Source organism: Vanessa cardui, chromosome 2, assembly GCF_905220365.1.
Source record: "Vanessa cardui chromosome 2, ilVanCard2.1, whole genome shotgun sequence".
NCBI classification, from domain to species: Eukaryota; Metazoa; Arthropoda; class Insecta; order Lepidoptera; family Nymphalidae; genus Vanessa; species Vanessa cardui.
This window is the reverse complement of record NC_061124.1, coordinates 12,726,548-12,737,938: the sequence shown is the minus strand read 5'-3', so window position 1 is coordinate 12,737,938 and position 11,391 is coordinate 12,726,548. Positions and strand designations below refer to the sequence as shown.

The window sequence follows — 11,391 nt, the reverse complement described above, 5'->3', positions numbered from 1 at the left end:
ACAATAATGTATGAATATGAATTGATTTGTTAAGCTATTATTAAACATAGTTCAAATTAGGACACTACATATTGCAATAATTCATATTATATAGTTTATAGTACAATATATTTATATATATACATATACATGATTATTCACGTAATCTCAGAAACTATAACATATGTAATAAAAATTCGTTTCGTATGGCTTAAAAATTGTCAGCAATAGGGTATAAGGTTTAGGGTATAGGGTTTATTTTTTTTTTTTTTTTGAGGTTTTTTATTTGAGGGTAGGAGTGTAAATGACAAGTCACGTTTTTTTACTTAGCTGTAATTAAAAATTAAAATAAATATTTATATGTAAAAATGTGACAGCCCTATTTCTGCCAGCTACTATATATTATTGCACAAAAACAATCATCTGCTCATCTACTCACTTCTAATAATATTCACTAAACCTAATATTTTCACTTACAATTTTTGACAACTTTAATTACAATGGACTCAATAAAAAAGACACTGGATGACTTGACCGAACACTTTAATATGAAGATGTCTGAATTTCAAAAAGAGTTGAAATCATCTATTCCCGCTACTAGTCCAACTTCAAACATCAATGCACAATTCAACGCATTCCGATCCTTTGTGCTAGCGGCATTGGAGAATCTTCAACTTCAGGTGGAGCTGTTATCCAGGCAATCTGATGACATGGAGATGCGGTCAAGAAAGAAGATCCTACTTGTGCATGGAGTTCCTGAAGCAAAAAATGAAAATATTACCGAGAATCTTGTTAAGCTATTGTCAGAGCGGCTGCAGCTTCCTGAACTGACCTCTGATAGTATCCGTACTTCTCGTCGCTTAGGCCGATCTAGCCCTGAACGTCCTAGAGCCATCCTGGTCAAGTTTAAGGAAACTTCACTCCGAGATAAGGTTTGGTTTTCAAAGAAATGTTTGAAAGGCTCTGGAGTGACCTTGTCGGAGTTCTTGACTAAGCGTCGGCATGAGGCTTTCCTGACTGCTCGGCAACGCTTTGGCATTATCTATTCTCGATTACGCTGACGCAAGCTATCTTAATTTAACCGAGGACCAACTAAACAAACTTGAGCGACTCCAAAATATTGCTATACGTTTCATATTTGGCTTGCGCAAATATGACCATGTATCCAACTTTCGATCTAAACTCAAGTGGTTATCTATTCGCTTTCGCCGGAATCTGCATGTTCTCTCGCTTCTTTATTGCGTCTTGTTTAATGTTAATGCCCCGACTTATTTAAAGGAAAAATTTGAGTTCCTAGGACTACATAATAAAGGGTTAAGATCGGCTGAAAATCTGACATTGAGGATACCTGTGCATAACACAATTTTTTTCAAAATGTCCTTTACCGTACAGGCTATCCAACTGTGGAATGCTTTACCTATTAACATTAAGCAAGCGCAAACGCTATTGTCTTTTAAGAGGTTGGTAAAAGAGCACTATCTGGCTATGGAAACTTAGTCACTATATGTTCTTGTATAGTTTTTATGTTTTATTTGTTAATTTTATTCTGTTTCCTTTTTTTTATTGTGTTTACATAATTAAATTTGAGACGACTTATATATTATTATATTCATTTATATTATATGTGTAATTGTTCATTTATTTATTAGTATATATATTTATGTATATATGTATGTATGTTTATTTATATATGTATTATTGTATATATAAGGCACCACCTACCTTTTCGCTGCACAATTTCCCCAAATCAAAGGTTGTCTGGCAGAAATCGCTACTTAGCGATAAGACCGCCTTTATGTACATTTTAATTTATTATTTTTTTTTTCTTCCATGTAATGTTTATTGTTTGTGGTGTACAATAAAGTATATTCTATCTATCTATCTATCTATAATAATATAAGCATGATGGATACCGTACAAACTTCGCTTCCAAGTTGTATAAAATGATATACTTCATTTGTCAAATACATTATCATGCAAATGTAATAATCTATATTCCAAATTTCAAAAATAGTATTTTTGATTTTTTTTTTATTTAAATAATATTCAAGTTTTTATTGCTAACGGAGAAATTCGAATTTCACGCAATAAAATGAGAGTGAAATCGATGGGTCCTACGTACATGGGCCAATGCAACAATTTTAGCATTTTCACTTTTTTGTCTCAAATGCTTCCTTTTAGTCTATTTAACAAGTTGCATTAACACAAAATACATATTTATAGGCGCAAATGCTATTTTTTGTTGCTGTAAAAGAGCCTATGTGACATAATTTTAAACGTATAAAGGCAAAACGATAATTTGAGACTTGTACGCGGGGAAATCCCGCGTGTTAGTTTACTTCAACGGCCGATCAGTCACTTAAGCGCTTCTACGACACACGGAACGATGTCGTGCTGTAATAATAATTTACCAATGATTTGTGAATATTATGTTTTATAAGATATAATTCAGTATAACATGACGTCCAAAAATTATTCTAAGTACAGTATAAGTAGGAGTTTAGTAAATTTAGGTTGTTTGTTTTAATGGTAATGTAAATAATAGTGACTCGAGTGAGCAACTAGGTTATAAAAACGATGAAAATAAACACACTGATCTTTGTAATTATTTTATTGTTTTATAGTATTATCATGTGTTAATAATATTTATTTTTATGTAATTAATAGGTTATTATTGTACATGTGTGTATATTGTACATATTGTACGCTGTGATGACTTTAGATTTTGGTCAGATAATTGTATTAATCAAAATAGAAATAGGATAATGTTTTTTTTATGTATCTCTACGCAGCTAAACATCTTAGTATCAATATTAAACATACTTTTCTTGAAAAAGGACAAACACAGAACGAGGGTGATTCCATACATGCCACAATTGAGAAAGCTTCAAGGTATAAGAATATTTATACACCATCTGAGTGGAGTCCATTAATAAGATGGGCTAAAGTGAAAGGAATTCCTTATAATGTTATAGATGTATCTCAAAACATGATTTTTGACTTTAAAAAGATGCAAGCTAGTGTTTGTTTTAATTGGACTAAAAATTCAGAAGGACAACAGATCGGAAATACCTTTAAAAATATGTTATGATCAGTTATTACCAATCCTTCCATCAAAAAAAAAAATATTTAGTTGATTTATGTCGCAAAAATATTATTCCACCAATTTATCGTGCGTATTATGAAAATTTGGTTTCATCTAATGTTAATTCAACAACAACAACAACAACAGCCTGTAAATTCCCACTGCTGGGCTAAAGGCCTCCTCTCCCTTAGAGGAGAAGGATTTGGAACATATTCCACTACGCTGTTCCAATGCGGGTTGGTGGAATACACATGTGGCAGAATTTCTATGAAATTTGTCACATGCAGGTTTCCTCACGATGTTTTCCTTCACCGCTGAGCACGAGATGAATTATAAAGACAAATTAAGCACATGAATCAGCGGTGCTTGCCTGGGTTTGAAACCGCAATCATCGGTTAAGATGCACGCGTTCTAACCACTGGGCCATCTCGACTCTTAATGTTAATTCAATGTTGATTATTACTGATAATGATGACAATGAGTGATTTTATTTTGTTTTTAAAGGTTTATTTTCTGCATTTAGGGATTTTTTTAATTAAGACCTTATTATTTTTTCCTCATGCCGTTGCAACCTTTAATTAATATGAAAAAAAAATGTATATATTTGATTCCAACTTGATTTTGAAAAGGTTTTTACATTTAGTGTCGTTTAAAAAATATATGATGTTAATTTTTTTTTATTTTTGTGGTCTAACTGAGGGTTAATAATTTTACAACACTGAATGAAATATGGTATAAGTGTCAATGTGAATTATATCATAAAGTTATTGCAAAATTATTATCAATATAAGTTGTCTATTTATTTTAAATATATTTTTATAAATTTGAATACATTAAAACATTTAAAATACGCGTTCTTTTAAAAATTTGTTTGGCAAGTAAATCGACCAAAGTGACTCATTGGCCTTTTTATTATTATTTTTACAGTGTATTACTAAACAAAAAAGTCACGTATATAGTCATATCTACATTAACTAAAAAACTAATAATATATAAATAAATCAAACTAGGTAAAACAGTTAACAATCGGTGTCCTAATATGTGTGCAAAATTTCAGCAACATAAGTTGAAGCATGTAAAAATGATATATAATTGAAACTTTGAGAGCGTCTACTGAAAAGTTATCAATTTTCATATTGGCCGTTGTACATAGGACCCATCGAAATGTCAGAATGGCAGATATGACGTTGTCTATAATAATTACAATATTCTAAGGATCCCCGTATTAAAATAACGTATAACTGTAAATGGTACTGCTGGTTATAAATCTTTTCATTTACGAGGTCAAGAATCTAATTTGTATCTTTACGCTTATGTTAATTGCCCTACTCACTTTATTGTAAGTGTCACTTATGTGATATGAACGCTGATATTTAACGTCTTCATGAGCGACTAGCAGTGCCCGCGACTTTGTACGCCTTTGATGATAACAAAAAATAATATTATTGTAGCTTAAGTTACTTCCTATTATATCAGTCGTCTGCCAGTGGAAGTCGTCAAAATTGCTCCAACTGTTCCAGAGATTAGCCGGAACAAACAGACAGACAAACCGACAAAAAGTGTAAAAATGATTCTTTTGGTATATTTACCGTAGTTACCCATATTTTGGTATATTATTGAATACATGTGCATTGAGTAAAAAAGGGCTATTTTAATATTACACTCACTCTTTTAACAGACTATCCAATTTTATTATATGTATAGATAATATCATGTCACCGTAAGTTACTTCACGATATTTCACGAGTCAGATAAGAAATAAGTTAAGAATACCGGCATCGAGTAAAACTTTTAGTAGCTCTTTAAATTCGACCCACTAAACACCGTAATGTCGTTTAATTAAAACAGGAATTATATTGCTCTTTGAATCGCTAAAAATATAAACTGTTGAGTTTTTTTATGGTATAGGTTGGCAGACGAGTATATGTGTTGTGGTTAGTGGTCACCATCACCCATAGACAATGACGCTGTTAGAAATATTAACTATCCCTTACGTCGTCAATGCGCCACCAACCTTGGGAAATAAGATGCTATGTCACTTGTGCCTGTAGTTACATTGGCTCACTCACCCTTAAAACCGGAACACAACAACAGAGCGTACTGTTGTTTAGCGGAAGAATAACTGATTAGTGGGTGGTAGCTACCCAGGCGGGCTTGCACAAAGGCCTACCACCAAGTTAAACTGTGAGTACCTATAGTCCGGTGAAATTAGACCACAAAAAGAGGAGTAAAGTTAAATAAATTCGCAACGAGCTGAAAATGCTTTCACTTGTTTAAAAAATAAAGTTCTATATATCATTTTTAATTATGTTTTTACATTGAACGAATTTTCAGCTTGTTGTGACTTATGTAACTTCCTATTTCTATATTTACCGGGCTACTAAGCACTTAGGTTATGTCAGTCAGAAAGTTTATTTAACTGAAAAGATTATTTGTTTATTTAATTATAAAAAAACCGCTGAGTTTCTTTCGCCGGTTCTTCTCAGGTCAGGGTATTTTCTTATCCGAACCGGTGGTACTGTTTCAATTGACCATAAATAAGAAAATGTAATACTTTTATATTGAATAATGTAATTTGAGTTTGAGTTTGAGTTTTGAGTCATGTAATGTCATAAATCATTTAGATGCCTTATGTCAATACCATATCTTGAGAGTGCCTGAGTCTAACACAATAATGAACTGCTTACTTGATTTCGTTACTTTCTTAATTATTAGCCTTTTGATTTGAAAGTCGAAGATTTAACTTCTAAGCAGTACTTTTTAAATTTTATTATTTAATAAGATATAAAATTCATTAACAATATTGAATGACATAAATATATATATTTTTATAGTTACTGAATAACATATACCATAAATACTTTTTATTATAAGATTAAATAATCCAAATCTCATGCTGTAACGTTAGCGGAACGGGTGCCATAATATGAATACCTTAAAAAGTTATTTATTTTCTATACTTGTCATACAAAATAATTCTTGCAAAATTCCATGAGACAAGGTCAAAGGGAAGTACCCTTAAATTTTGTATGAAGCAAACTTGAACTCCGAGAAAGGGTACTTTTCTGCCTGACGCAAGACAATCTAAAACACGTGCAAAGCCGCGTGCGATTACTAGTATAATATATAGCAACTAAGTTCTAAGTGAGGAGCTGAGATGGCCCAGTGGTTAGAACGCGTGCATCTTCACCGATGATTGCGGGTTCAAACCCAGGCAAGTACCACTATATATATATGTATGTGTGTGCTTAATTAGGTTTATAAGTCATCTCGTGCTCGGCGGTGAAGAAAAACATCGTGACTAAAACTGAATGTGTCTAATTTCATCGAAATTCTGCCACATGTGCATTCCACCAACCTGCATTGGAACAGCGTGGTGGAATATATTCCAAACACACTCCTGGAAGAGGAGGCTTTATCTCAGCAGTGGGAAATTTACAGGCTGTTACTTTTTTTGCAAGTTCCCCACCATACCTCTCGTTATTTTTTTATATGTATGTATTCTATTAACGGAATAGCAATCCAGAAACGATAATATATTTCATCTCGAAACAGATAAACTTGAGTGTCTTTATATTGATGAATACCCGCGATGCTGAGAGCTCTTTCGAGATATCGTGTTTGTACCGAGGTCGAGGGTCTTATAGTAAGATATAACTTCTATGCCTGTTCTGTATTTGTGATTGGGCTTTTGTTACCACATGGCGTATATCTAATGGGATGATCCATTCCGAAAGGTAACAACCGCCACATACACCACACACGATTATAGTGTTTATGTTAAAAGTGTAAAGCTCATGATAGATATTTTTGGTTAATTATTGATTTTAATATAACGCGAATAATTTTACATTTCGCTTGTATCTAGACATATTTAAGGTAATTGAATATATTTATATGACAAATATTGGTTCGAATCTGTAATTATTAGTTATTTGTAGGGAAGATGTTTACTTATAATTACGATTGAGATATATTTGATTAAAAAATAAATAGAATATAATTTTATGTCTCTGCATTTTTTTGTTTGTTTACTGTTTGTTTTATTTTTATTATTATACTCTCTCCCCGTCCCGACTTCGGTAACGTACTGAAGGGGCGATGTTTTAATGGCATAAAAAACAGTGTCGATTACAATACGAATATTCTTTTGAAAGACGTCAATGGTAGGTCGATTTCCATCGTGTGGCTTTTGTAAATCTTTGATCACGATATATAGTTTGTCTTTTTCTCAGATCATATTTTGATATTCCGTTCCATATTTCATCTCATATTAAATTGTTTATTTATATAATATATGAGACAAACAAAAAAAAACCGCTGAGTTTCTTTCGCCGGTTCTTCTCAGGTCAGGGTATTTTCTTTTCCGAACCGGTGGTAGTGTTCCAATTGACCATCAATAAGAAAGTGTAATGCTTCTATATTGAATAAAGTTATTTGAGTTTGAGTTTTGAGTTTGATATCTCAGGAGTATTGTACAACATCTCTGCAATTTATTTCACAGATTTTGACTAAACAAATAAACATTTAATTACTTTAAAAAAAAAACATTACACAGGATTAAAAAATCGACTCATTGTATTTTACTTGGGCATCCCTGCAACACATCAACCCTTTCACCACGAGGTTCGGCGCTAAGGCTCTCGAGCCACTCGATCCCTTGGGGTCAACCGCCTCGTGGGAAGCCAGTCGTCAAGCTGGTCTAATTTGACAACCCGTTCAGATGAGACTCTAACGTGTTTACCGTATGAGATACTCCGTGACGTCAATGTGTCACAGTCAACATTTACGAGGCGTAAATTAAAACAACAATTACAAAACGTTTCTTAAGTTTTGAATTCGTAATACAAGAACATCTTTAACCTTCTGTTACTGGTAACTCAAAAACGATTTACTTATGTAAAGAAATTTATTAAATACTTAATGTAATTTCTAACTAATAATATCTTGCTTTCTTTAAGCGAGCAGTCATTCTGTATATAACCTGTATAGATCCGGATGTAAATCAGCACCCCTTATTCCCAATACAAATCCATTTATTTTCAACTTTTTAGCATTGGATAAAAGAAAAAACTTTTTCAAAGAAGAAACGGGGAATTGACAGTGTTAAGAATATATAGAAAAAGTTTCAATCTTATTGGCGTAACTCTGTATTCGAGTAATCCTTTGCTTTTATTTGTAAAATGTTTAGGATACTCGGGGAGCAGCTAATGGGTGTGTGCGTAATACGAGGGATTTTCAACAGATTGTTTTAATGTCTCTTTCTTTGTGTTTTGTTTAAGAAAAATTGTATAAGTTTTAAGGAAGTATGCAAGAATTTGAATGCTTACTAGTTACTTTTACGTAAGCTTGTGTCCTTTTCTTTAATTCATTAAATAAATAAGTGTATACCGAGAATCGTAAATCATTTTAATGCTTACTAGTTACTTTTACGTAAGCTCGTTTCTTTTTTTATATATTAACAATATATTTGAAACAATATATTAGATGACATTCTTTTTTCTCTTGTTTCTGCCGAAAGACTGACAACTTAGCCATAAGAAAATATTTACGTTATTTGAGTACAATTTATTTTGAGGTTCTTATTCTAATTATTTAAGGAATACTTTTGACCGACGTTAAAATAACCGTTTTGTTCTATCAAGGTGTTTAATTATAGTGTTTATAAGAATTTGTTGCAATGTGTAATTAGTTAATATGTCATCCATTCAGTATCATGCATGTGCAATCGTACATGAATCCAAACTTTTTAGTAAAGAACGTAATTCCTTAGAACTTGCGCCTGAACTCTTTGTCATAAAGTCATTGTCATCTATACCGTCTTACATCTCCACGTTAAATTACTATGAACCGTGAGTGAATGTGCTTGTGTGAGCACTAGTATGAGCGAGTGCGCTGGCAATATTTCAGCGTGAAGACAGTATTTGTTTTATATTTGTTAAGTTGATTTTTTTTATTATTATTATTTTGTACTCATATATAATACATTTTTAAATATAAAATACAAAATATATAAAATATATTTAAAAATATAAAATAGAGGATCCAACCAGCGGCGGGAACAGGGTCCAAGCCACCGGTGGTCAGGGCTCCAAAGAGAGGAACTTCCTCACAATACGCGCCGTGCCGAGGAGTACTGCATTCTGCATCAGGCTCTTGACCCAGCTACCTAACGAGAGCCTCTTAAGGTGTTGGTCGAGGCTCTTGGCCATTAAGTCATTCGCTGAAACGACTATCGGCACAATAACTGCTGTATCCACTTCTCACTTGTCGACAAGCTAAGTCAAGATATTTTTTTAATTTTTTTATTGTTAGCATAACTATACGTCTTGGGTAGTTAGTCTCTAAGAAATGTCACTGGCAATAACGACCGAAAAAACAACATCACTGTAATCACGTCAAGAACATATGAAAGTAAAAGCAATATTACGTAAACTAACACAATCCAAGGAAGAATTCAAATAATTCAGGTATTTTTTAAACGGTTTAAAAACGCGCGTTAAAATATTTAAAAAACGCTCGCGCGTACAATCCCTAAGATTTTTTCCTGGCTCTGTATTGTTTTAAGTTAATCCATAATCGCTTAAGAGACGGAGCTGTATTTTAGTAACGGTTTTTAAAAGTATAAGAAGATTTATATTTTAATGGACTTGAAGTTAGTGTTCATTATTATTTCACTGCTGGAAATTTGATTCATGTAGCTAAAAAAATTCGATGCAACATTTATTTTAAGAAATACCTCTTTGCTTTCATAAGTACATACTTCCAACTTCCATATTTGGGCCTGTAGTGGGGATGTATCGCAACTAATACCCGGTTACATTTTATTAGAATTAGAAATTAGACTACCGAGGCAGTCTAACTAATGTATACATTTTATAAAGTAACTTTTGATAGTTAGTTTTTTAGCAAGGAATTAAAATGTATCGTAGCAAGTCATTGTAGAATTTTTGTAACTTAATTAAAAGCATACAAGTGGTAAAATAATAGGAAATGGTTTATTTCTTTGAGAATGATCGTCCTTTGTTGATGTATGTGATGTTTAATATGTTTTTTTTTCTCAAGGATAAGGGTTTTTGTTCTTATAATTTCATTTATTTATTTTCGTGTGCGCGCATGTGTTTATGTTTACCCAATAGTCAGGGGCCATCTGCAAATCAGTGCTGTGCATTAGCACAGCTTATACTGAGATGAACCCCTTGCTACCTACACAGTGTTCTTTAAATTTAATTATTTTTTTGTGTATAATCTATATAATGTATGTGTGTAGTACAATAAATGATTTAAATGGTTGATATTATATTGTATAACAAGCTGCGCCCGCGACCTTGTACGCGTTTGAATTTAACAAAACAATATATATTATTGTAGCCAAAGTTACTCCCTATTATATAAGTTATCTGCCAGTGAAAGTCCCGTCAAAATCGGTCCAGCCGTTCCAGAGTTTAGCCGGAACAAACAGACACACAGACAGAGAGACCGACAAAATTTGTAAAAATGGTTATTTTGGTATATGTACCGTGTATAACTACCAATATATTGAAGTAAAAAAGGGCTATTTTAATATTACAAATAGACACTCCAATTTTATTATATGTATAGATTATTATTTTTCTACTGGCCTCTAATGATTGCTCGTTAGACGTTTACATTTTAAATAGTTAGTAATATACTTAAAGGAATTAGTTACATCAGATAGAGCTACGAGTTAAATAAACTATTTAACTCGTAGCGAACGTTTTAGAATGTATTTATAGCATACTGAAATAAGAGCTTTTATGATTTTTGCTTTAAATAAGCGTTGCTTTACGGATTACAGAACTATATTTTTTTTGCATAAAACGCATTAAAATGTTATAGAATACTTATATAATGGAAATTTAAAATTCGAATATTATAAATTTGCCCATTGTAATGATGTCAGTATAAATTCTTTCTGAGTTATATTCTGCTTCGAAAAGTTCCACAGTTAGATGTACAAAACTACGCCATCTTTGATAATTCTAAAAGAATTTTTGAGTATCGTATTTGTTTGTTACAATAGTACGGAATTTTTATTTATTCACATAAATATTTTTAGAAGTATCAATATATCAAACGTAGAGATTCAATGGAATTTGTATTATAACAAATTTTTTCGTTGCTTACATTGAAGAAAGTATATTCGTTTGATGTAAAATATATTAAAAGGCAAATTGAGTGACTATTCTACGACAAAACATGTTGTACTAAAACAAGACTCTAAAATAATAATATTTCTTTAATTTTGGTAAAATATTTACGTTAAAATTAAGTTCTGCTAATATTTGATGTAGGACTCATAAATC

At 32.0% G+C, this 11,391-nt stretch overlaps 1 protein-coding gene across 1 annotated transcript; it reads right to left on the bottom strand.

Annotated features, from left to right (window-relative positions):
- Positions 1-505: 505 nt before the first annotated feature.
- LOC124538673 lies at positions 506-1,018 on the bottom strand. The gene is made up of 2 exons (XM_047115817.1): positions 812-1,018; positions 506-735 (listed from the first exon to the last, which is right to left on the bottom strand). Exons 1-2 carry the CDS (start codon positions 1,016-1,018, stop codon positions 607-609), a joined length of 336 nt encoding a protein of 111 aa, XP_046971773.1. The 3' UTR covers positions 506-606.
- Positions 1,019-11,391: the final 10,373 nt, after the last annotated feature.